This window comes from Balaenoptera borealis (genome assembly GCF_965194805.1).
Source record: "Balaenoptera borealis genome assembly, chromosome: X".
NCBI lineage: Eukaryota > Metazoa > Chordata > Mammalia > Artiodactyla > Balaenopteridae > Balaenoptera > Balaenoptera borealis.
Window position 1 is genome coordinate 30,110,198 of NC_138881.1, and position 27,354 is coordinate 30,137,551.

Below are 27,354 nucleotides of genomic sequence, written 5' to 3' on the forward strand. Positions count from 1 at the left end.
TAGTTGTATCAGAGTTAATAGTAATTTAAAAGTAAAAGACATACAAGAATACATAGAATTTATGATTAAGTTTATTAACAAGTACTCATGTCTATAGACGTCCTCAGTCATGTCAATTGCCTTGGCCTTCTCTTTCAACGTACAGATAGAGGTTAAGCCAGAAGGGATTAAGGGACAGCTCATATTAATGTTACTGGGACTTAGTGTACTAGGAACAAGTCCACCTTCAATAGCTCTGAACAGTGTTACATTGTTCTTTGTTTCCTGGAACAAAGAACTACCAATTCCTCCATGTTTTTACCAACAAGTGATGGTTCACTAATTCCTTCCTAACTTTTCTAATAGAGCACTGTTTCTCAAAGTGTGGTCCTTAGAGCATCAGAATCAGTAGCACTTGGGGACTTGTAAGGAATGTAGATTCTCAAGTCCCACTCTATAATCAGAAACTCTGAGGGAGAGGCACCTTGATCTGTGTTTTAAGCCTTCCGGAGACTTTTGATCCACACTCAAGTTTGCGAACCACTGCACTAAGGAAGTATGATTGTTGTCTGTCCTGGATGTTTCTAATAACCACATCAGATAGTCCTTGTATCAATTCACAAACCTAATTTTAAATGAGCCAAAATTTTTAAACATAGCAGTTATGTTGTAAAATAACAAGCAGGCAGTCCAAAATTTGTACAAGATTTAACTGAAAATTGAATTGAAAGTTGGCATAATGAAACTTGGAATAGATTTCCCCATGGGCCTAATGCTACAAAATTGTGGCAAAGGAAGGAAGCCATTCCAAAGGAGTCTATTCGTATCAATTTAATTGTACTCCAGTATTGATAGCATTAACTTCAGTTCTGAAAGGAGTGACAATGAGGTTTAAGAAGGAAATGAGAAGGTTAAGAGAGGGAGAAAAAAAGAAAAAAGAAAGAAATAGGTAAAGAGGAGAAATAGCTATTCCCCCTTTTTTTTTTTTTTTGGTGTAGCGATAACTACAGGTACAATGCACAAAAATCAATTTTCTTTGACTGCATTAAAACTTGCTAGATATATCAGAATCCTAAGTTTTATCAAGTCCCCTTTACAATAAAGCTTTATTCTCTCTTCAAATCTTCTACATCATAGTAATAAGGTAGAGTGTGTACATTTTGCTTTAAGCTCTAAAGCTGGTGAAACCAAAAAACACACCTTCTAGATTCAAGCAGGAAATCGGAGTTAAGAAATATAATAAGAAGTAGTGTTATATATTGCTCCAATATAATAAGGAGCATTGAGGCTCTCAAGAATTAGAGGTACATGCTCTAAGGAATCCTTTCTCCATTTTTGACACTACATCTCAAAGAACACACCCTTGGGCTTAATTTCCCCCTTTATGCACCACTTTGTGACAGCTACGTCGAAGAAAACCCCTCTTCCACCTGGCCCCACCCAAAAGTCCAATTTGGGCAATGTAAGTTATCTCAGATGAATGTTGGAAAGAATGCAACTGAAAATTATTTCACATTTAGGTATGAATAACTAATCAAGCTAGTAACTGTCCGGTAAGTTCAGGCAGCTATTGCTGATTTTCAGGTTATTCTCTACTTTTTTTCTAACTCATGGGTCCTCTTTGATTTCTATCACAATAGATATTGCACGGTATTTTCAGAGCGTCCAGAGTAGGGGTATAGACAACCTTTGTGAGTATCAATCATTGAGAGCTTGTGAACTGAGAACTGCCACTGATCTTTCATGTACTTTCACCACAGGAAAAACAGGAAACTAACTTCAACAGTCACTACAGAGCAAACAATCTAGGAAGGTGCCTGTGATGATTAAAAACCAAAAGCAAGTTGAAAACAAAAACCCAAAGACAAAAGCCAGAGCTTCTCAAAACTGGGAGCTCGTCAGAATTCCAGGAGGAGACTTAGGACCCAGGTCCAAGCCCCCCCAAACAACTAGGCATTCATATTTTTAAAAAAAATTCCCCACATGGTTACATTGCTCAATATATAAAATTATTGCCAAGAGCATCAGATTTACTCCTGCTTCCAAATCTCATGCACAAATGTTAATTCCTGCTTATGAGTTTTCTGAAGAGCCTAACCAATATTCTTTAACTTAGAACACATAACCATAGACATCCAGTGGCTTCCCCACCAGATCAAACCTACTACCTGTCTTTTCATATGTTAGTTAAAATTCAGTTCCCCTTTAATCTTTAGCAAACTCATACCATGGATGTAATCCTTGTTACAATTTGCTTTTGAGTCAGAGCTTCTTTAAATTAAATACATTTGTGTAAAGTTACTATATTTGACATATATACTCAAACCACAAAATATGTTTTCTTTCTCCATTTTCCATTCATGTTTTGTGATGGTTTGACATGTGATCGGGACAGACACATGATGGTAATAGAACTCTCCTACCCTAAATATTACAAATTCAGCATTGAGAGCTCATCTTCAGTACTACCTCAAAGGATGTTATAAGAAGGGGCAATGGGAGCAGGGTAGTGTGCAGGAGGGACACGGCAGATGGGGGCATTTTACAGTAAAAGTTGTTTTTCAGATGGACCAGTTTTCAGTTACTATAATGACAGAACAGGTACGGAAGGTGTTCAAAAGTGGTCATTCCAGCCAGCTTTCTAAGACTGAAATATAGCCCTATACCATCACAATGTACATACTATGCTTGTCTTTGGGCATGCCTGCAGTTGCTGTCATCTGTCAGAGTGAAATTGTGCCCATTCTCAAAATAGCATGCCAGTTTCCTGGGATCAGGTCAGGTTTCACTGGAGAACAGAAATGAAAGGGTGACTTAATGTCTCTAAACTAGGGACAGATTCACAGCTATTAAATCTAAGACCATGCCCTATGATGGGCTTCACCTGTTCTAAGAGATAAAGACGTGAGAGCTCATAACTGAAACCTAACTTAAATTTATGATTGCATAAACAGGAACACCTGGGGGTTTAAATGGCCCTCTAAGCACTATCATGACGAAAGCTCCAGCAGTAAGAAGTAAACGAAATAAACCAGTTCCTATGACAGGATACGCTAACACTATTTCTACTCCTTTACCCTTCTCCCCCTTTACCAAAATTCATTAGAGGCTATAAAAGCTCAATATGCACAATCTTAGCATCATTTGCATCTAAGGATGACCATGGAACACAGTGTTTGCTATGAGATATAAGCAGCAGTCCACTGGAGTGAGTCTGGAGGAGATGTAACTGGTGGCTTTCTTTTCCTTTCTTCTGGACTCAAGTGGTACCTGAACAGTAGCTGTCAACTTGTAATTAGAAAGAAAAGGTCAAGAGAATCAGACACACCAGCCCTGTTGGGACTGAGATGTCAAGCCAACACAAGAAGCAGCCTACCTCCAGACATCTTGTTATGTAAAATTTGTTAAGACCACAGTTAGCTGGGTTTTCTGTTACATTCAGTGGAACGCATACCTAACTGATACATGGCCTCAACATAATGGATGTCTTCCAGTTTAAATTTCTCTCATCATTCATAGTTCTAGTGTTGTACTAGTGAATATTTAATAACTGGCTCCCTCAAAAGGACAAAAAAAAAAGCCCTGATGAGTAGTGTTTGCTGGTTTCTGTAGTCTTTCCCCACCACAGAAATTTCAAGAGACCAACAGTGATGTCACTGAAAATGCAGATAGGAAGGGATTCATACAATTGGATCTCATGAGCCAATGCAAACCACCTCCACTACATCACTGGATATTTCCCCAATAACTAACTACATTTTCATAAAACTATTAGAGTTCATTAAGGTTACTTTCAATTTCATTATAATAGAGAACAGAATTTCTACAGAGAGGAACACAGAGCTCAGAATTACTGAATGTAAAGATAAATTGGCTAAATTTATTAAATTGGAAGGAGCTATCAACTTCAGGAAAAACTTTAAGTGCAAACTTAGAAGTTGTTTTCAGTCTCAAGCCAAATGTACTTATTAACTCAATAGGAAAATTTCCAATTTTCCTCCTTGGAGGAAAGAATAGAATTTAATTCACTATCACAGCAGAGAAAATTTAGTACACAGATTTGAAAACAACATTGGTATAATGTTAAATAACCTGCATGAAAACATATTTTAGCTCCCATAAATTTGCATGGCTTTGCCTATAATCCAGAATGAAAAGGGAAGTTTTTCCACTCTTCTAGTCCTTAGGTCTATCTATTTTTACAATAGGGCTGCTGTCATATGCAATTACCTAAAAGAGAAGAAAACTTACACTATAGTACAACATACTTTAGTGGCTGTTATCTATGAAGAGTATTCCCTACAATTTCCTTAGCAAGGTCTCTGTGGATAGGAATCCTTATATATTAAAGCAAAGCAAAATCTTAACACTCAAGTTTTTGTTTTTTTTTAAGCACCAAAGTAGTTCTTCTACAAACATGCACAATGAATTACCCCACTCCTTCAGCATGACAAGAGCATATAATTTTCTTGGGATGGATAAGTACAGGCTTCATTACCAAAGTGATTCTTTAGATATTAAACGGCCTAGTAAGAAAATATTTCCAACTGAAATAATTGGCAGTTCTGAAAGAATGGTTATTCAAAATGTCTTCTGATTTCTTACTTTTTCCCTTGTAAAATCCCCAATATCTTTGTCTAATTTGATTCTTGGTTTGTTCTGAGAATATCTAACTGTCAGTGGCATAGGGTATAATTTAAGAGCATTAGCTCAAACTGAAAAAAATAAGTTCACTTACATTGCATTCTTTTTTTAAATAAGGATAGTTAAAATACTAAAGAAATAAGCCAAGTGTGTCTTAAAATAGTCATTCGGCCTAACTTTTATATATATTATTCTTTACCATAGGCTCTTTGTAACCGCTATAAATAAGCAAAAAAAATTTATCAAAATTTTGGTGTAACAATCTTCCATAGTTGCAATTTGGAATAAAATAGGATTCTATCAATGCAAAATTGATCACCAGAAATATCTTGTTATAGTGGACTCCAAGATCGAACCAAAAATAATTTTTATATTTTTAAGCAAAACCTGCTCAGCTAATTTTATTCTGAAGACAATGCCTGAATTTTATTTCAGCATTCAAGAGGTTAAAAAATCTTTCGTGACACAAATCCATAGGTACACTTTACTCAATTATTCATGTATTATTCTATGCCAATAAAGCATCTAAAGATGTGCCAGGAGATGCCAAATGAATACAAACCACACATACACACACACGCAAAAAATGTCTTAAAAGAAATCAGTCAGTTAAATTCACATGTGGTTTAGAAAAATTAACAGCACGGAACTGTTTATGTTACACTGAGCTGTTTCTAATTACAGGAAAGCGTACCCAATCAATAGGAGATCAAATGCCCATATTTGAGTATCCAAACAAGAAAACGACAGTTGTAAATACTGTACTGAAATGCTTTTAAATGGTGAGATTTTACCTTTAAGATATCTGAATTTTATACCAGAGGGGACAGTTCTGGTTTGGGTTAGCCATTCATTTTGTAACAGTTTTCACCCAAGGCATAGGATTTCTCATGATTACTGAGGTAATGTATGTAAACCATAACCACGTCAAAGTTCATGGTGGAAACAAGTTAAGAATACGCAGTCGTGATAGGAAAAAATAAGTGATACTCAAAGTTCCACGTTGTTGTGACTTCTCATCAAATGATGAACCAAGACCATTGTATAAAACTGATCTAATGAAGTACGACCATGTATTACAAATGTTTATTATAATCATCTTTGTGTCTTCGATTTTTAGAAGTTCTACTTATTAACTGTGTAAGAAACAATCTCCAATAGTGCCGCTAAAAATATAAACATCTTATGTAAAGCTTATTTCTATATCCTTTGAGGCACTGTAAAATTTCCCTTGACATTTAACTAGGTCTAGAAACTAATATATGAGAGAAATTGGGAGAAAGGAGGAGGCAGCAGGGAGACATAGGTATTGCCAGTGTAGCAAGTTCTTCCGTTTGCTTTTTTTGGCATCACCGTTAATCCCACCACATGTTTTGCCGTGCATAGCAATTGGCTACAAAAAGCACTTATTAATAGCAGCTGCCCCTATGCTTCAGAATTTTAAAAAAATCAATACCTAAAAAATAATACAAAACAAAACCACTGGTTTCATAAAGGTACAGAAACTAAAATATTCAAAGCAAATATTATATTCTATTGGATGGGCTCTAAACCCTTAGAAGGACCTATCAAAAAGATAAAGGTAGGCTGTGAAAATTAGATAACCAGTTGGACCTATCACTCACCCCACCTGAATGTCTCATAGTTCTAAAAGCTTAATTTCACAAATGTAAAAAAAAAAAAAAAGTAAATAACTGCATTTTAAAAAGTGACTCAAAGTAGTATCTGATATGCAATCCAAAGTTACAGAAAGGTTGAATTTCCTTTAGAGATGGATTTAAAATAGCCATTTCCACAATACATAAATTCACACAACCCTAGTTTTGAGAATTTGTGGATCTTTTTCTCCTCTCATGCACTGACAATGAATTCTTTGTAGAATTATTCCTTAAATTACCACACTTCTCCCAAAATAATACTCTCACAGGTTTATAGTAGATATCCTTATGCGCATTTCAGATGATTATAGCTACAAGTTACTGTCTAATAAACTGTATAAACAATAGCAATTTTAAAGCAACGTATGAAAGTAACCAATGTACTTTTTCAAATTGTTATTTTAGGGTGACTACTTAAAGACAATTCTATTATCCTACAAGTTCAATGAGAAGAGCATTCCATTTAAGAAAGTTTACCATTCTTCCCTTTAAAATCAGAGAAGCATGTTAGGTTATTAATGGGAGGAGAAGAAGAAGGTAAGTGTGATTTTTAAATTGGGGAAAACTATTTCTCCAAGGCATTGTCAGAGATACCATTCATTTTTGCCTTATAGGCATCATTACCAACCTACACTACTTGTGAAGAGAAAGCCTGCTCTACCATCTTCTGAACTCTGCTGATCTGTAGTTTACCCAATTCTTGTGTTTCTTACTCGTTTTTTTGTTTTCTACTGTGATATTTTCTTTAACCTCACGTCAGAAATACATTTGCACAGTGACTTTACACCTCTGTCCTCTTCAGCATCCAGCAATGTTTGTAAAAATATCTGGAAGGGTCCCCTTATTTTGCTGTCCACGATTTGGTGTATTTCCAAGGGTGAGAGGAGCAGATTCAAGCAGCTGAAACTTCATCCTTTAGCAAAGCTTAACAGCTGCTTCCATTTACAGCTTTCAAGACCTATCCTGGTTTACAAGTGTTTGCACATGTAGGCCAGGCTACCAAACACTAGAAGATTCTCTACAAATGAAATTTACACATGGGGGAAAGTTCACTGTGGTAACGCTGCAAAAAACCCTTAGACTTTTCATTCCTTCTTCTTTACTGGTTTTCAACTCGCCTAGTTACGCTCCAGGCATGCAAGCCTTCCTGTCACCCCTCTGACATTTTCCTTCAGCACAGATACAAAGCAAGGTGAAACTTCTCAGATTTCTTAACTCTGCACTTGGCCACACCCTGACCAGGCACGCCTTCTCTACACCTCCCCATCCCTCCCTCCTGAAAGACTACGTAGGACAATATTTCTCTTAAGTCGGTTTGCTCGTTCCTTTATATTTTTAAAACCCGTTTCAATCGCATAATAAAACCGATATCCGGTGGTTCCCTTAAAAAAAAAAAAAATGCCCACCCGTATCTACTCGACCCGAAAGAAAAACTTGAGTTTCTGCTTTCCCGGAGAGCGGCACCCCTCCTCCCTCGGAAGCGCCCGGCGTGGTTCCCCGCGTGGTTCCCCGCCCTCCCCACGCGCGCGGGGGCGCGGTGACAGTCCCCTGCTGCTCCTCCGCTCAGCGCCACAACAACTTTCCAAAACCCTGTACTAACTTCCAGGGCACAGCCTCTGCGGAGAGAAGCTGGAACGCTCGAGACCCCACACTGAAAAGCAAGGCAGCAAGGTCCTACCAGCTCGGCTCCTGATGACGTCGGTGAATCCGTCCCCAGCGGCATGTTCCCGGGGCTGCTCCGGACCCCCAGGCTGAGCCATAGCCACACGCCACGTGTCCCGGCTCCCCCACGCCCCAAACTTTGGAGGCAGGTGGGTCCGCGCGGTCCGCCTGGTGCTCTCCAGAGCAGGTAGCTAGCTGGGGCTCTGGTGTGTGAGGGCGGATTTCTCTTCTCCCCGGGCCCTCAGCCACGGAAATAGGGATGCGTAGGGGGGCGGGGAGGGATGGTGAGCTGGAAAATACAGAAACACCGACACCTGGCTTGGTGGAAAGGCGAAGCCGTCAAAATGCCCAGCCCATGCTTGAAGAGGAGGAAACAGGTGCTGTGTCCCAGCTCCTGCCCCCAAAATAGAGTGGGCGAGGCCTGGAAGGTGAAAGCTGAGGAGGGACCCGGTGGTCAATAAATCCACAAGCAAGTTGGAGACTCGCTTTTCCACGCTGCGCAGAATCGATGCAAAAACAGGAGCAATTAGGGAGCCGCTTGCCAAAAGCAGCACATGAGGTCATGAATGATTTAGCATTGCCACTTATAAAATGACTACACTGAAGAGAAGGGTCACTGGCTTTTGCTGTCTGGGTCACTCGCACGTGTGTACCCCATGGTTGTATCCTGACTCAAATGCACTGACCAGAAATGGGGAATATAGGCTGAGAATAATCATATTTCTTAGGAGATTTCACCAAACCTACCCACCCTTCTTTCAGTGTGTATATTCACTCTGACTGGCTCCTCCATCCCTTCCTCCCACCACTGAAGCTAGAATTAGATTGGACTATAAACAGCTCATATGACTTTATTTTCTAAAAATTTCAGAAGCGACTTTCATTTGGTTAGTATCCTTACTCCTCCCCCCCACCCCACCCTGACACACATATAATTCATCCTGCACTTCTTCCGGCAGAAGCCCAGTCACCCCAAATCCTGCCCATCACCTACCAAAGACAAATTAACTTTACAAGAAGAGCTTGGCAAGGGGCCTAGCAACAGCTAAGGATTTTCTTTTCTTGTTTTCTTCTGCATTTTCATGCAGAGTAGATTCCTACCCTCTTCTAAAGCACTGGTTCTCTAACATTGCTAGACAGTGGAATCTGGGAACTTTACAAACCACTAAGGCTTGGTTTCCACCCCCAGAGATGACGATTAATTGTTCTGGACTCTCACCTGGGCATCAGGAGTTTAAAAAGCTTGCGGGTGATTCCAATGGGCAATCAAGTCTGAAAAACATTGTGATGAAAGAGCCGATTGGGTGCCTTCATCAAGACAATTTTATCAGTAACCCTCTTCCATTCCCATTATAATGCCTTAGATTAAAAACATAATATTTTTAATACCTGTTTTCCATTGCCAGATTGGCCTTTTGCATGACAGTGGATAACTTAAGTTGACAAAAACGTAGTAGTTAGGCTTAGCTCCAGAATTTCCTTAGATTAAGCGTAGAGCAGCTCTCAGGATGGAGTCTCAACTTGGTATTTCTCAATTGGCATCAGCCTGAGATGTTATGCCTACTGAAAATCTGTCTTTGTTGTTATTTATAGGCAGACCTCTTAAGTTTCCCAAATGCCTATTCTTTTCAGAAATATCAATGCTCTTTCTAACAAGTTCATCAGATGGGAAATATTCAGAGATATAGCATAGCTCCTATATCAGAAAAGAATAAAAGTATAACAATTGTCCAGAATTTTTTTAAGCACAAAGATTGTGGCATACTATAGTTTATATTATTATGCTACTCTAATCAGAACAGTAAGGAATTGGTACAGAGATAAACAAAATGATGGAACAGAATAGAATACAGAAACATATCCAGCCAAAGGGAATGCACTACATATGACATTTCAATTTAGTCATTAAAAATGGAATATATCATAATGGTGTTTCCATAAAGTTAGACTCCTGTAATTTAAACTGTATAAAAATAAGTTCCAAATAGAGTAAAGATCCAAATATACAAAATAAAACCAAATAAATGAGGAATATGTAACAGTTTAAATTATGGGGGCATTCTTAAACCAAACACTAATCTGCAATGACTTTAAGGAGAAAATTGTCACTTTCAAGTACGTGAGAAATAAAATTTTCTATAAAGCCAAAGACTTTATAATAAAGCAAAAAGACAATAAACTGAGATTAAAACATCTGAACAGAGGTTTAATATCTCTACTTTAATAAAATTCTACAAATTGATTTTAAAAAACAAACAATCCAATTAAAAAATAATGAACAAATAACCTGAACAGAAAATCCACAAAAGAGAACATGCAAATAACCAATAAACCTTTGAAAAGTTATCTACCTTCTCATAATCAGGAAAAGGCAAAAGGAGATATTTCCCACCCATCAGATAGAGGAAAGAACAAATGAACGGAATAACATTCAACTGTGGAAAGTGGGTGAGAAAAAAAGCCATTCATATACCACACTGGTGAGATATTGATACATTTTAAGAAAATAACCTGAAAATAGCTATTAAAATGTACATAATCTATTGCCCATCAATACATCTTTAAGAATCTATCTTACAGAAATAAAATCACCAGTATATAAGGATATATATAAGGTTTTTTAATTAAAGCCTTATTTCTGAGAAGACATTCACTGAAAACCACCTAAATGTCTTTTAATTGGGAAACCATTGAAGCAATTATATCATATCACACAATGGGATATTATGCAGCTACTTAAAAGAAAAAGAGTATGATTTGTACCCTAAACAAGTTATTATCAAAACAAACCAACTCCAGTGCTATATTAAAACAACAATATATGTATCACAATGAAGTTCATTTTATCTGGGCAAGCAAAGATTCATTTTAATACATGAAACCCAATTATTGTGATTCATCACATTAAAAACATGAAGGGTAAAAATAAATGCAGAAAAAGTATTGGAAAATTTAACTCACACTCACAAAAAATTTTAAAAATATAAAACCTCCTGGTAAACTAGGAATAGAAGGAATCTTCCTTGATCTGCTAAAATGTATCTATAAATAATAGCAAATACTACTTTAATTAATATACTAGTCAGTGTAACAAGAAAACAAAGTAAAAGTTATGAGATTTGGAAAGGGAGAATGAAGTTGTTATTGTTTGCAGACTACATATACGTAGAAAACTCAGAGTCCTCAGATAATAATATTTTACAATTAATAAGTGGATTTAACAAGGTTTCTGGATGTCATGTTAATGTCCAAAAATTAACTGTATTTCTATAGTTCTATAAACTATTATATAAACTTATTGTTTATATAATAAACTTTGTTTATATTGTTTACATAATACGCTTTATTATATGAACTATAAACTATTATAAAATAGTTCTATAAACTATTTTAAAGTGATATTTTAAAAAATAATTCCATCAGTAAACATCAAATATGTGCAAGAACTCTGAACACAAATTACATAAATGAGAGGAATTAAAGAAAACCTAAATAAATGGAGAAACATACCATGCTCATGGATTGGTAGGATGGAGGTTGTAAAGGTGTAAATTCTCCCAAAGTTGATCTGTAGTCAAAGAAACCCCAGTTAATCCCATCAGGAGTGTGTGTGTGTGTGTGTGTGTGTGTGTGTGTGTGTGTATGTAAATTCTAAAATGCATGTGTATATGTAAAGCGGCAAAATAGCCAAGACAATCTTAAAAAGAACAAAGTTGGAGAATTTTTCACCAACAGATCTTACAAATTATCATGGAGCTATTGTAATTCAAACAGTATGCTATTGGTATGAGGATAGACAAATACTCCAATAGAACAGAACTGAAAATATAGACTCACATATGTAGATAATCACCTGATTTATGACAAAGGTGGCACTACAATTCATAGGGAATGAAAATTCCTCTCAATAAACAGTGTGGCGTCAATTAGAGATTCGATTTTAGACTTAAATGTGAAAACTGTTAAAGGAAGAACAATGAACGTGCTAGAAGATAACAAGAGAATAGCTTTATGACCTTGGGATAGACATTTTTTTAAACAGGATATAAAAGTACTAAGATTAAAGGAAAAAGACTGGCATATCGACTTCATTAAAATGAGGAATTCTATTTGTCACAGGGCCTCAGTAAGGGACTGAAAATGAACATCACAGAGTGGGAAATATGTGTGTGTATGTAAAAAACCTACAGGTACCTGGAATACATAAAATACTCATACAAATCAGTAACAAACAAAACCCAATTTTAACAAAATGAATGAAACCTTGAATAGATGTTTTACCAAAGAGGATATCCAAATGGCCGATAAAAATATGAAAAGATGTTAAACATTGTATAGCCATCAAGATATTAAAATTTAAACCACAAAGCAAAACAACTACACACCCATTGTAATGGCAACAATCAAAATCAAAACAAAACTGAAAATACTAAATATTGATGAAAATGTGGTGTGATTGGAATTCTTACACGCTTTACAGGAGTGAAAATCACAACTTCTTTGAAAAACCATTCGCAGAATATACTAAAGCAAAAATTACGCATCCTGCATGACACATAAATCCCACTTTTAGGTATATTCCCAACAACAACAACAAAAACTACCTGCATCAAAGACAGGAACAATATTGCAGCATTTTACATAACAGCCAAAGTTAGAAACAACCCTTTTATCCATAAACAGTAAAACTGATAAATATGTATGGCTATATTCATAAAATGAATGCTATAGCAATGAAACGAATGGACTACTGCTACATGCAATAACATGCATGGATTCCACAGGCATAATTTAAGTGAAAGAAATAAACACTAAAGGTACATACTCTATACTTCTATTTACATAAGGATTAAAAGCAGGTAAAACCAATTTATGGTGATAGAAGATAAAACTAGTTATCTTTCAAGGGATGCAGTGATTGGGGGTCAGGCAACAGGAAAGCTCCTGGGATTCTTGTAATGCCTGTTTCTTGTTCTGGGAGATATACTCGTTCATTTTGTAAAAATTAAGCTGTGCATTTATAATTCATATATTTTCTTTATGTATATTTCCATGTGAAGTTTCATTTTAAAAATAAACATGGGTTCAAACTACATGCAAATATATTTAAATATATTTGTGAAATATTGTTATATGAAACACGCAAACTGTAGTTTAATATTTATAGTATCTCATTGAAAAACATCAACTATATGAGGATGTATACTGTCTGTACAAGCAACTGTATAAAAACATATATATGAACATACAAAAGGGAAACTGTGTCGTTTTAATAATGAAGAAAGATTCCTGTGAACCTCTGAGATGCTTAAGCTTTGAAAGACTGAGAGAGTAGAGAGCTAGAAATGTTGCTCATTATCTTATTCTATTACAAACATCTTCAAAAGTTAGTTTCAAGTATGCCAGGAAACCCTCTGGTGTAGATGGTCAAGCAATGAAAAAGAAGCCATTTGCAAATCTTCCTTCTCCCTAACCCATACTGTTGTATTTATTTCAACAAATATAGAAGATAGACTTCTTAGCATTTTCTTATTCAAAACTTTAAGGCTAGAGAGGCTAGAATACCTCTCTTTAGATGAGCCAGTTACTTCTAGGTGACTGCTTAAAAGGCCTATATAGATTTCAGATTATGGTTCACGCAGGGTATTATCTCAAGTAAAAGAATTCCATGGACCCTGCTAACGTTTCAGTTACTCTACATCAGAAAGTATTTGCAACTAGAGAAAAGAAAGACATTCAAAAAATATCATGTCAAAGGGTTTCAGATTTCCAGCTAAAGCCATTTATTTTATGAACTGTCCAACTAGAAAATGAATAACATGGTATGATTAACTGAAAGTCCACCACTTTAATTATGAATAGATCATGGCATCCTAGATGCTCTCAAAGATGGCACATCCCTATTATATTAAAAATAAGCATTCCATGTAATTTCCTTTAGTAGATAATGCTGAAACGTATTTTAGATGTACGTTTTATGCACTATCATCACTTTTATATAGAGGTATCCATTGATTGCAAGAGAGAACTTTCATGAATCAACATGGCTATTAGTTGGTTTTCTCTTAACACAGATTTTAGAAAACTCAGTTTGAAATAAATGTATTTTAGGGATGCAGAGAAAGCATTTTTTCCTTGGGAGACTTGAAGTTGAGTTGATATTTTTAGATTGCTGTCGTGGATTCTGCAAATTTTTCTAAGAAACATTTTCTACACAATCAAGGGTAATTTGAATCACTACACTTTCCCATTCTTTCCAAAGAATTTTTTTAGGGATCTCTTTGAAATTTTGACTACTAGAATGATCTAAATTTAAGCATTCTCTTCTGGCATGTCCTCAGACTAGGAGTGTTTTAGGAGAAGACGGAATGTTGCCTTGATATTGAGGATCTATGATATTAGAGCTAAAATCTAGGTGTTAAGATTTTTCTCTTCGCTGTCTGAAAACTTCCAATATCCCATGCTGCTCAAGATCAGTTTCCTAGGTTGAATCTGGTAGTAAGGTTAATTTTCCTCATCCTGGTTGTTACCATCAAGCTGAGTCCCAGAGGTGGGGGGGGGGGGCTCTCATGAGTCTTTAAAAGCCTGTCTACCCTAAGCAGACACCAGTTTTTTGTTCATGCAAAACAAACATACACCCATGTACTACAAGGAACAAGCACTGAAGTTTCCCATAAGCGTCCCCATCATAAATATTCTAAAAGTGGTAAATGAGTGGGTTTCTTCAAATGATTTCTCAGCTCCTCAGATAATGGGCCAGTTTGACTCTACCCCTGTGTGACCCGCCTGAAAGATCATTTCCTTCTGGATTACAATACTAACACTTGTTTAGTTCATGATTGACATTTATAGAATGGTCTTGATACAGTTCATTTTATTGGGGAAATTAGGCGAATACACACATGACAGAGTATAGAAACATTGCAAAATAATTACAAGTGTAGCAGAGGCTGTCGATGCCTCATATATCCCCATGGCACACACCATTCCCACGTGTACCCACAGCCTCTGAGAGCAAGCACGGGAGACTTTCTGCCTGAGGGCATTCTCTGGCCTTTGGAGTATGCCAGGCCTATACTCAGAGCAGACAATACACACCAGGAAGGTGATGGCGTCGGAGCAGTCTGCAACAATGAGAAATGGGAGTTGGTAGATAGATTCTCCAACTTCCTTCCCAAGGTGAAATAACTCTGAGGCAAATATTCTTCCCAATCTCCCACAATCCCTAACAAGATTGAGACCCAGTTGTCCACAGCAGAAACCTGTTCATTAACACACACTATATTAGGTTTTTTCCTTTGCCTCTATCACCTCCCCATTTCCCTACTAGAGGTATCACCTTTCAAATTAATCATTTGCTTTCAAATTCACGTCTTAGCATCTGCTTCCAATTATAGCTTTACCACTAATTTTTTATGTAACCTATAGAAACTTCTGGATGTCATTTATTTATTAAAAGATTGGAAAAGACTGCTTAGTAGCTAATGTCACAGACAGTTCTAAAATTTTAATTGTGTCTGGAGACCCAGAATTTGCCCAAAATTATCAAATTCAGAGCCATGCCTGATTAGATAATTGAAGAGGAGAAGGAGTAAACCCTTTTTTTGAGGTTTAGTTACAGCAGAGCTGTTTTCGGAAGTCCGTGCTGTCAAGAAAAAGGCCAGCCTAGCAGGCAACACAGGAAACATATTAGTTTATGAGTGAAAGTTTCTGGCCAAATTAAAACTCCAAAAATGAAAGTTGCAAACATTAGTGGTTTCTTCAAAATGGTCTGTACAAAGAAGAAATAAATTTGACATGGGTCTAGTCACAAAAGAACCGTTGGTCATACATTGTTATCTCAGAAGGAGGTCGAAAAGAATAATCATCAGCTTCTCCTACAAATTGATTCATTTTGCAAAATATGCCTATGTTCTTTCCCAAATCTGCCTCTCAACCACACTGAGCCTTATCTTTTCTTCATGTGTATGACAGACTGCATTTTTGCAATATTTTTGCCTCCACATGCTCTACCAGAACCTTGGCAATACCCAATCAAGAAGTATAATCTCTTTTCCCTTCCCTTGGAATTGGGGAGGCCTTGGTGATTGCCTTGGTGAATTTAATGTGGCTGAAATATGCTGGGTGACTTCCAAGGTTAGGTCATAAAAGGTGATAAAGCTTCTGCCCAGTTGTCTCTCTTGAGATACCCCTGGAACCCAGCCACCATGCTGTGAGGAAGACAAGCAGCCACCTGGAAAGGTCATGTATAGGTGTTCTAAACACAAGACCAGCAAAATTCCCAACTAACAGCCAGTGCCAACCATCAGACATGAGTAAGGAGGGAGTAAGTCTTTAGATGATTCCAGCCCCCAGCCTTGAGTCGCTTTCTATGGTATCATGTGGAAGAGATCAGATATTCATGTCAAACTCTGCCCAAATTTGCAGATCCATGAGAAAAATCAATGCTGTCATTGTTTTAAGCCACTACATTTTGAGGTGGCCTGTTATGTAGCAAAATATTTCCAGAAATAAATGGTAAAGTGGAAATATTACCCATTAGATGTAATAACATATGTGAGAGCAATTTGCTAGCTGTGAAATGCTATGAATATGAGGAATTTTCATTTAGATCTTGCCGCTATAGAACTTACAATACATTGGACATATAAGGCATACACATAAATATTTGATAAGTGCCCTATGAATGGTTTCAAAAGGTGCTGTAAGAAACTACCTAGGGAAAGACAACTCCGTACTTGACCAAAATTAAGTATAAGAGCTTATACAACAATCAACAAATATTTCTCTGCATTGCATACATAAATTTGGATTTGTATTCAAATTGTTTATCTATGCATGATCTAAAGCTGAACAAATTTGATGTATGACAAGAAGTTAAGTCTTTCAGACACCGGGAAAGTATCCTCTGCAAATTCACAGACAACTCATCCAGTCCTATGCTTTCAAATACAGTGGTTTCACAGCTTCACCATTTCCCCTGCAATCTAGACTTGTCATTGAACTGCCTATCGCATTTGTCCATTTAGATATTTAAAGGCCATTTCAAGTTCTTGACTGCCCCCCACCACCTGTCAATATGCTCTTCACCCATCTCAGTTAATGGCTCCATCATTTACCCAATTGCTTAGGCCTAATATCTAGGTGTCTTAGGCCTAATACCTAATATGTAGGTGACACCTCATATCAACCCCCTTCTCTCACATGCCAAATCAACCTATCAGCAAATCCTACAAACTTTACCTCCAAAATGTACCTCATACTGTGAATTCTCATAACCCTTGTCTAAATCGCTATCTTCTATCATCTGACCACTGCATCGACTTCAGGGTTGTTCTCTGGGCTTGCACTCTTATTCCACTACAGATATGTTTTAGACAATAACCAGAGTGATCTTTTAAAAATATTTAGCATATCTCATCACTTTCATACTTTTTTTTTTTTAGCAGAGTAATACAGATGCCTTTGACTATATATATTTTAGTTATTATCAGGCACAATTTGTTGAATATTTTTTCTTCCTTTTTTATCTCTCCTCTACCTTTTTTTTTGAATTTTTGAATTTTATTTTATTTATTTTTTTATAAGCAGGTTCTTATTAATCCATTTTATACATATTAGTGTATATATGTCAATCCCAATCTCCCAATTCTTTTTTATCTTATTATTTTTCAGTTAAAGTACAGTTGATTTACACTATTATATTATTATATTAGTTTCAGGTGTACACCATAGTAATTCAATATTTTTATAGATTATACTCCATTTTAAGTTATTATAAAATATTGGCTATATTCCCTGTGCTATACAAGATATCCTTGTATCTTATTTCTTTTATACATAATGGTTTGTACCTCTTAATCCCCTACCCCTATGTTGCCCCTCTCCCATTTCCTCTCCCCACTGGCATCCACCTAGTTTGTTCTCTATATCTATGAGTCTGATTCTGTTTTGTTATATTCATTTCTTTGTTTATATTACTTTCATTCTTAATTCTTCCAGTGCTTTCTCATCACACATGAACAGTAGTCTTACTTCTTTGAGCTTATTTCCTACTATTCCCTTCCCTCACTCACATTGTTCTAGCAATAACCATGCCTCATAAAATATTCCACCCTCAAGTATTATGGGTTTTGCCTTGTAATGATCTAAACCACCAGAAAAAGACACAAATGATTTGCCATATGGACATTGAGGCTATTTTTTTCAATACCTCATTCCAGCCTGTTTACCTTATTTTATGTGTACTTAGATGTATGTGTGCAATAAGGACATATATATCCTAATACATACCCTAGGCACTGTGCTAAGTGCTAAGAATACAGTGGTAAGTAAACACTCTGGACCTAATGGAATGTCCCATCTTTTGGGGGAGGTAGGAAAGCAGTGATCAAATAATCACACAAATAGATGTAAATTTGCAGCTGTGTCAAGGTGAGATACATGTTGCTTTAGTGCCTACGATAGCAGCACCTGGCTTCCTTGGGGAGGGTAGGGAGGGTTTCTTTGAGGAAGAAATTATTCATTTGAGATCTGTAGATAATAGCTAACTAATAGGATCTGTCTTTTGAAGTCCTGTCTATTAGAGCCAATGGCCTATTCATGGTACCCCTCTGAATATAAAATACAAAGTCAATTATGTCCAAAATATGGCTCTTGATCTCTCCTACCTACTTCCACCAGATCTCTTCCAAGTACCTTTTCCAGCACTTAAATAGTAACACCAATATTCCCGTTCTTCAGGCCACAAAAATTAATGTCATTCATTTAGCCTCACTTTCTCTCTCACACCTCACCTTTAATATATATCCAGAATCCAACTACATCTCCCCACCTCCAAAGTGGCTTCCCTGATGCAAGCTACCACCATGACTCTTGAATTATTTCATATCCACCTATATGTTTTTGGGTTATGACCCATTAGTGAGTCATAAATTAATTCAGTGCCTTGTAAACAACAGCAAAACAATGTCATAGAAAATAATAGAATAGAAAATACTGAACTGCATAATGTATAGAAAGAGTAAATATTGTTTTGTAAAACATTTATTTCACTTTTATTTATACATATATATGGACATAGATACATCTATCTCTAAGTGTATATGTGCACATATGTGTGTGTGTACATATCCTGAATCTCAATGTGAAAATTTTCTTACTGTGTATCAATTCAAAACATGTGAAGGTATTGTGGAGTCTCCCTGTTTCAACTTTTAGCCTCACTATAGACTATTCTCAAAACATCAATCAGAGGGATGTTCTTTATAGACAGTAAATTTTAATTATCCAATTAATGAATTTGAAATAAGGCAAAGATATTTCTCTATTCGAAATGTTTAATGGCCTCTTACTTCATTCTAAATAAAAGTCAAGTGTAGACACATACAGTGGCCTGTAATAGTCACATATTCAGCCCTCCTTCTCTCCCTTTCTCTTTAACCTAATCTTCTACTTTCATTCTTGTACACCAAATCCCAATTCTTGCTGTTAAAACATTCTCAGCACATACAACCTCAGGACTTTTGCACTTGCTTTTCTCTTTGCCTGGAAGACTTTTCCATTTATATAACTTCATGGCTTGCTCCCTCACCTCCTTCCGATATTTGCTCACTTTCTCATTGAGGCCATCTGTGACCTGCCTATTTAAAATTGCTATCACCCATTCTCACTGCCCCAAATTCCCCATTACCTTTGCCTATTTTATGTTTCTCCATAAAACTTGCAACTTCCGACATACTACACATTTTGCTTCTCTGATTTTTTTCTCTCTCCCCTGACCCATGATAGAATGTGAGATCCATTAGGGTAAGGATTTTTTTGTCCATTATGTGCTCTGCACAATCCCCTGTGTCTAGACAGTTCCTATTGCATAGAAGTTAATCAATAAATTGTTGACTGGTTGGATGGTTGGGTGGGTGGGTGGATTGATGGATGAAATAATAAATAAATGAATGTATGAAAGGAAAAGTATTCCAAGGAGTGGCAACGATATACAAAAAGGAATGGAAAGCAATTGAATGCTTTTAAATTCAGGAAAGGTGTGGAAAAGCCAAGAACTTGTAACTGAAATCATAACATCTGACTCTTATCTTGTTTAATAAAGTGTATAAAATAAGCCTTAAAAGGATATTACATCAGTTTAAATCTAAGTGTCTCTTCTTGGAATAGGACCATGATCTTTATACTGCCAGGATTTCTGGAGGCATACATTTGAGGGGTTTCTCAAATGTCTATTAATTATAAACCTAAGAGAAGGACCCATCAGTTTTTCCCAGATCTTATGAAAGATTATAGTATTCTTGAAGCACTGGCTTTGGGCTCAGTTGTAACTTCATTATCCAAAGAACTTTTTATACTATCCAAATTTAAGTAGGAAACTCATTCTTCTACTAACAATTGAGTGCTAAAAATATTTAAAAATCTAAACAAATACTTATACTTTAGATAGAAAATCTTAATAAATTTAACACACATGCACACACACACACACACACACACACACGTTAGCCTACTATAGTAGAAGTAGGGCAAGTAAAAAATAAGCTATGCTGTTTTACTTTATTGTATTAATGCAGTAATGAATTTAAAATAAATCTGATGATATTATACTTTGGAAAATTGTCCTTAATTAAAAGGGAAACCAATGGGTAGAGTCTAATAAATGAGTGCATGACATATTTTTTTCATAAACAAGTAATTCTAATAATATCCTTTGGGATTTTTCAAGATATTACTATAGACTCGCAGTTATTTTCAAATACTTCTGACTGTGACCTACTGTAGGAAATACATTTTACTTTATATAATGCATATTAGAACACACAAAGATACATTCATATGTATAAAATTGAAATAAATTCTCCTGAAGCAATAATTACTCTTTTTCTTTATAAGGCATGTTAATGTTTCCTATTCTATTACGCCCTATTCTATTTTGTTTTTAGATAACAATGGCTACAAACTACTAAATTGATTTTATAATCAACTAATGCATTTGCAACTCGTAATTTGTAAAACCATCCTATGCAGGAATAGGTGCCCTCTGCAAAGAGGGCATTGGCAAAATTTTTATAAGCTCCACAAAACAAATATTGAAATATTGGGTTGGCCAAAATTTTCGTGCGAGTTTTTCCATTCCCACACGAACTTTTTGGCCAACCCAATAAAAATAAGAAAACATATAATTGTTTTATTTTACCAATATGCAAATACTCAGGAAGATACTACTGATATTATTTACATTGACATGGAAATAGATGCATAACTGCAGATCAAGCAGCCTCATGCTCGGGGTCACTCATGCTGCGGTACAAGAACATTTTGAAGGACTTTCTTTTCAAATTTTTATTTGGAACTATGTGACTCATGCAGTAATATATACACTGACTCCAGAAATCCTTTAAATCTTTGTCTACATTAAAAAAAAACCTCTATTTCTAACTGTATTAAAGGCAATTAATCAGGGAAATCTCAAATACTAGTTCCAAACCTACACTATCAGAGGACTGAATAACGGTGCACATAAGTCATGTATGTGTCTTCCTGTGTATCTGTGGTTACTGCAATTTCCTCTTATGTTGTACCTTGTAGAGGTTATTCAAGAGAAAGAGCTTTAAAATAGTAGGGTCTGATGGGAGGAGTTGGTACAACTGGGCAACAACCCAGAAGGATACTAACTCATGGGTTCCAGTAGATTCAACTGCATATTATCTTTAAATACCTGGGCCTACCATCACTGAGTCTAGGTGGGACAAAGGAACCATGGGTAGCTACACCAGTAAATGCAAAAGATCTCACATAAATAGACCACTGAAATCACTCAAGTCTTTATCCTTGGCGGTTAAAGAATATCTATAGCTTCTGCTGCATTAAAGGCACATTTTAGACCTACATGTGTAGCCTAAACATTATTTAAGATCACAGCAAACTGGGAAAATAGCTCTATCCGCCCAGGATATGAAATGCTGCTATAAGGTTGTGGTAGTAGTGTTTTCTTAAACCTTTTTCATTAGAAGATGAAAAGCTGCCATTTCAAAGCTGCAAGGAGTTTTGAGTCACAGGAATTGAAGATTGATTGTTCCACTGTTTGGGAAAAAAACTATAAACATCTGAAAGGATCTTTTAATTTCACATATGCAAAGCCAACACCCCCTTCAGAAACAGAGAGATTTGAAATGCTGTGGTTTTTCCAACATTGTATAGGCAAAGAGCCATATTTCCTTTTGAGAAATAGTTATTGGCTCTGCATGGATTTAAAATTCACTGTGTGTGAATTGGTGCTTGTTCCCATGGAGTGCTACGTAGTCTTGTTTGAGCTTTTTATTTCCTGGAGACAAGGAGCTGAGAAGGAATTGGATTTCTAGAAGGACTTAGGGACAGAATCCTCATCTCACGTGGCAGCAAACTGTAAATATTAACAATATAGGCTGTTGATGATCTGACATTGGTATTAGCAGCAGTGGACATCTAGGAAGGATGATTGTACCCAGATAGCAATAATCTAATGCAAGATAGCAGTAGCAAGGCAGGAATGTGGTGGACCACAGTTAACTAGAGGATAATGCAGAGGAGAGGGATATATTAGTGCGCTAGGGCTACCGTAACAAATCACCACAAACTAGGCAATTTAAAACAGCAGAAACTAATCCTCTCACAGTTCTGGAGGCTAGAAGCCTAGAATCAAGGTTTGGCAGGGCTGTGCTCCCTCTGAAGCCCATGGGAAAAATCCTTCCTTGCCCTCTTCCAGCTTCTGGTGACTGCCAGCAATCCTTGGTGTTCCTTGGCTTGCAGCTGCATCCCTCCAATCTCTGCCTCTGTCATCACATGGCATTCTTTCTGTGTCTCAGTGTCTAAGTTTCCCTCTTCTTGTAAGAACACCAGTTACTGGAATAGGGCCCACCCTAAATGAGTAAGGTTGCATGTAATCACATCTGCAAAGACTATATTTCTGAGTAAGGTCATGTTCACAAATACTGAGGATTAAGACTTGAACATGTCTTTCTGAGGGACAAAATTTAACACATAACGGGGAGGGGGCAGTAAATTCCTACATGAACTTGTCTTTAAGGTAAAAAATAAATAAATAAATTGATTTGTGTACTTAATGGAAGTCTGACTTCTTTATTCTTCCAGTCTATTGAGGCCTGGATATGCCATATATACAGGTGTTCAATAGTATAATCCATGCTCACTGATTCTCAGTAAGAACTAACCAAATAATTGGATAGTAACGGTTGAATGAAAAGTGTATATAAATCAAAAGATAACATGTGAAATAGATAACAACTTTGTTAATTTTTATGATGTGACTTGGAAAAAAATTAGTATTTTGAAATTTTCAAAGTACTAGCATTAAGTTCAGTTATTCTCCTTTTCAAGAATAGAGAGTAACAGGTTTACCTTTATATGGAAAAAAATACCAAGGATTAAATATTAACCATCCTCCTGAAGGTAATATCAACAATGGAATTTCATCATTAGTGATTTTGTTCCAAAAAATGTAACATAATTCACACTGTGAAGTATTTATTAAGCTGCCATATGTCCAAGGCAGAGTGCCATGTTGCCCTGGGGAGTTTGCCACTAGAGATTATTATTTTAACTTAAAGAAGGCAAATTTTGAGAAAGAAGTAAAATGAGTTGAAGGTTACCAATTCAGTAGCAAAGCCGCAACTAGAAGGTACATCTAATTCAAATATTGTTTTCATATTTTAATAATTTTTAATCAGACATTATTTCAAAAAAGCCATCATGATTTTTCATAAATTATTATACTCAATGTTTACCATATTTAAATTATAACAATATTATAGTATTTAAATTGACTTGATATTTAGAGTACTTAAATCATAACATACAATTATTTACTAAAGCTATATTATAATAGGAAAAATCTTGATGGCTTCATATTAAATAATGTTTAATTAATAATTATACAGAGTAAAGTAACAGTATATTTTGTGGGTTTTGTAGTACTCTGACTTTCTGTTAAAGTTTCAATGGGACTTTGATGGGCAAATTTTAACACTGACTTCCCCTCTAAGAATTCCTGACAGATGAAGGTCCCTCAATGGTGATACCAAGCAGGACCCTGCGGGACTCCTGGTCACAAAAGCCTTTCCGTGTCCCCTGTTTTTTTTTTTTTTTAATTTTTTAATTTATTATTTATTTATTATTTTTATTTTTGGCTGTGTTGGGTCTTCGTTTCTGTGTGAGGGCTTTCTCCAGTTGCGGCGAGTGGGGGCCACTCTTCATCGCGGTGCACGGACCTCTCACTATCGCGGCCTCTCTTGTTGCGGAGCACAGGCTCCAGACGCGCAGGCTCAGTAGTTGTGGCTCACGGGCCCAGTCGCCCCGCGGCATGTGGGATCTTCCCAGACCAGGGCTCGAACCCGTGTCCTCTGCATTGGCAGGCAGACTCTCAATCACTGCGCCACCAGGGAAGCCCCCCTATTTCTTGATTACAGGAAATTGCCTTCGTTCAGCCTCCATGACCTTCCCTGAGTTCCAAGGGGTAGGTTCAAACAGTTGCTAATTAGGGAAGGGAGGGGATGTGGAGACAAGGGAGGAACAGTCAAGAAAACAATAATATAGCCTTGGGGCAGGGTCCTGGTTCCCCCTCAACGGATACACATAATGAAATCTGTGAGCTGTTTTGCAGATACAGGTGGGAGAAGTTAACAGTGTGCTGCCCACAAGCACTTAGACCTCAGACCCCTTGGAACCAGGAGGTTGATGATGCTGACTCCCACTTACCTCACCACCAACCAGTCAGAAGAACGTCCACGAGCTGATCACGCCCTCTTTGAACCACTACTATAAAACTTCTCACTACCCACCTCCAGGGTGGGACACACAGTTTTGAGGGCATTAGCCCTCTGTGGCCCCCTTTGCCTGCCAAAGCAATAAAGCTATTATTTTCTACTTCACCCAAAACTCTGTCTCGGAGATTTAATTCAGTGTACAGGGATACAGAGGCTGGATTCGGCTTCAGTGGTGATGATAATGACAATGATGATAAAAAATACAATAGCTAAGTTTTAAAAAATGTACTACTGGGCTTCCCTGGTGGTGCAGTGGTTGAGAATCTGCCTGCCAATGCAGGGGACACGGGTTCGAGCCCTGGTCTGGGAAGATCCCACATGCCGCAGAGCAACTAGGCCCGTGAGCCACAACTACTGAGCCTGCGCGTCTGGAGCCTGTGCTCCGCAATAAGACAGGCCGCAACAGTGAGAGGCCCACACACCGCGATGAAGAGTGGCCCCCGCTCGCCGCAACTAGAGAAAGCCCTCGCACAGAAACGAAGACCCAACACAGCCAAAATTAAATAAATAAATAAATAAATTTATTTTAAAAAAATGTACTACTTTATTAATAGCAAGGTAATAGCACTGAAATCTCTAACGCTGCACTTCTCTGGTAATCTGCATGGGAACATATGACTTAGGCTTAAAAAACAAAGTAAGGTTTCCTATCACACAACCTTTTCAAATCTCACTCCACACACCTGACCTAGCCCTGGTCAGTTTTCCCTATAAGATAATGAGGCAGATCAGTTTACCCTTTAGGGATATAAGACAGCTGGGCACACAGAAAATGTAAAGTACAGGAGAAAAGCAGCACATCAGAGCTCAAGGGCCAATAATTCTTTGTACATTTCTGAGAGCTTATTTTATCCACTTTGGATAAGCTCAGTCTCTTGAGGCACCAGGTGACAAAAACAGTTTATAATCCAAACCATCTTACAAAAGCTATCTGTGAGGGTTTTAAAACATGGCCACAATTCAAGGCAACCCCTATCAAAATTCCAGTGGAATTTTTCACAGAAATAGGACAAACAAACCTAAAATTTGTTTGGAACCATAAAAGACCCTGAATAGCCAAAGCAATCTTGAGAAAGAAGAACTAATTTGGAGGCATCAGACTCCATGATTTCAAACTATATTACAAAGCTATAGTAATCAAAAGAGTATGGTATTGGCATAAAAACAGACACATAGATCAATGGAACAGAATAGAGGGTCTAGAAATAAACCCACATATATATGGTCAATTACTTTTTGATAAAGGAGCCAAGAATATACAATGGGAAAAGGATAGTCTCTTCAAAAAATGATGTTGGAAAAACTGGACAACCACATGCAAAAGAATGATACTGGACCACTATGTTACACCATACACAAAAACTTATTCAAAATGGATTAAAGAATTGAACATAAGACCTGAAACCAAAAAATTCCTAGATGAAAACATAGTAAGCTACTAGCCATCAGTCTTGGCAATGATTTTTTAGATTTGACACCAAAAGCAAAGGCAACAAAAGCAAAAATAAATGAGTGTGGCTACATCAAACTAAAAAGCTTCTGTACAGCAAAGGTAACCATCAACAGAATGAAAAGGCTACCTACTGAATGAAAGAAAATATTTGCTAACAATATACCTGGTAAGGGGCTAATATCCAAAATATTTAAGGAATTCATACAACTCAATAACAAAATCCCCCAAACTATCCAATTTAAAAACTGGGCAGAGGAACTGAATAGACATTCTTCCAAAGAAGACATACAGATGGCCAGCTGGTACATGAAAAGGTGCTCAACATCACTAATCATCAGGAAAATTCAACTTGAATTACAATGAGATATTGTTGCACACCTGTTAGAGTGACTTTTTATCAAAAAGACAAGAGACAAAAAGTGTTGGCAAGGATGTGGAGAAAAGGGAATCCTTATGCACTGTTGGTAGGAATGTAAATTGGTGCAGCCACTATGGAAAACAGTATGGAGGTTCCTCAACAAATAAAAGAACCACCATATGATCTAGAAATTCCACGTCTGGGTATTTATCTGAAGAAAATGAATGCACTAATGCAAAAAGATATATGCATCCCCATGTTTATTAAACCATTATTTACAACAGCAAAGACATGTAGGCAACATATGTGTCCATCAGTGGATGGATGGATAAAGAAAATGTGAGATATATAGATATATAGATATATAGATATATATACACACACATATATATAGTTCAGCCATTAAAAAAATGACATGTTGCTATTTGTGACAACATGGATGGACCTTAATGGCATTATATAAGTTAAGTGAAATAAGTCAGACACAGAAAGACAAATACTGTATGATCTCACTTATATGTGGAATCTAAAAAAGAAAAAAACACACAAAAAAAGAACTCATAGATACAAAGAACAGAACAGATTGGTGGTTGCCAAAGGTGGGGGGTGTTGGTGGGCAAAATGGGTGAAGTGGTCAAAAGATACAAATTTCCAGTTATAAAATAAATAAGTCATGGGGATGTAATGTACAGCATTGGTGACTATAGTTAATAATACTGTATTATACATTTGAAAGTTGCTAAGAGAGTAGATCTTAAAAGTGCTCATCACAAG

General features: G+C 36.7%; 1 protein-coding gene and 1 long non-coding RNA gene across 7 annotated transcripts in view; one reads left to right on the top strand and one right to left on the bottom strand.

Annotated features, from left to right (window-relative positions):
* Positions 1–8,795, bottom strand: part of DMD (dystrophin) — a 2,485,149-nt gene extending 2,476,354 nt beyond the window's left edge. The window contains exon 1 of one of the 6 annotated variants that reach the window (XM_082378022.1): positions 7,960–8,321. In XM_082378022.1, coding sequence (XP_082234148.1) covers positions 7,960–8,041 — 82 coding nt within the window. In that variant the 5' untranslated portion in view covers positions 8,042–8,321. Of the gene's footprint in view, positions 1–7,959 lie in introns of all 6 variants that reach the window. The other 5 variants (XM_082378021.1, XM_082378025.1, XM_082378024.1 and 2 more) reach the window with 5 other exon arrangements.
* Positions 1–27,354, top strand: part of LOC309621188 — a 1,076,444-nt gene that overhangs the window by 632,764 nt on the left and 416,326 nt on the right. The gene's annotated exons all lie outside the window — the stretch shown is intronic.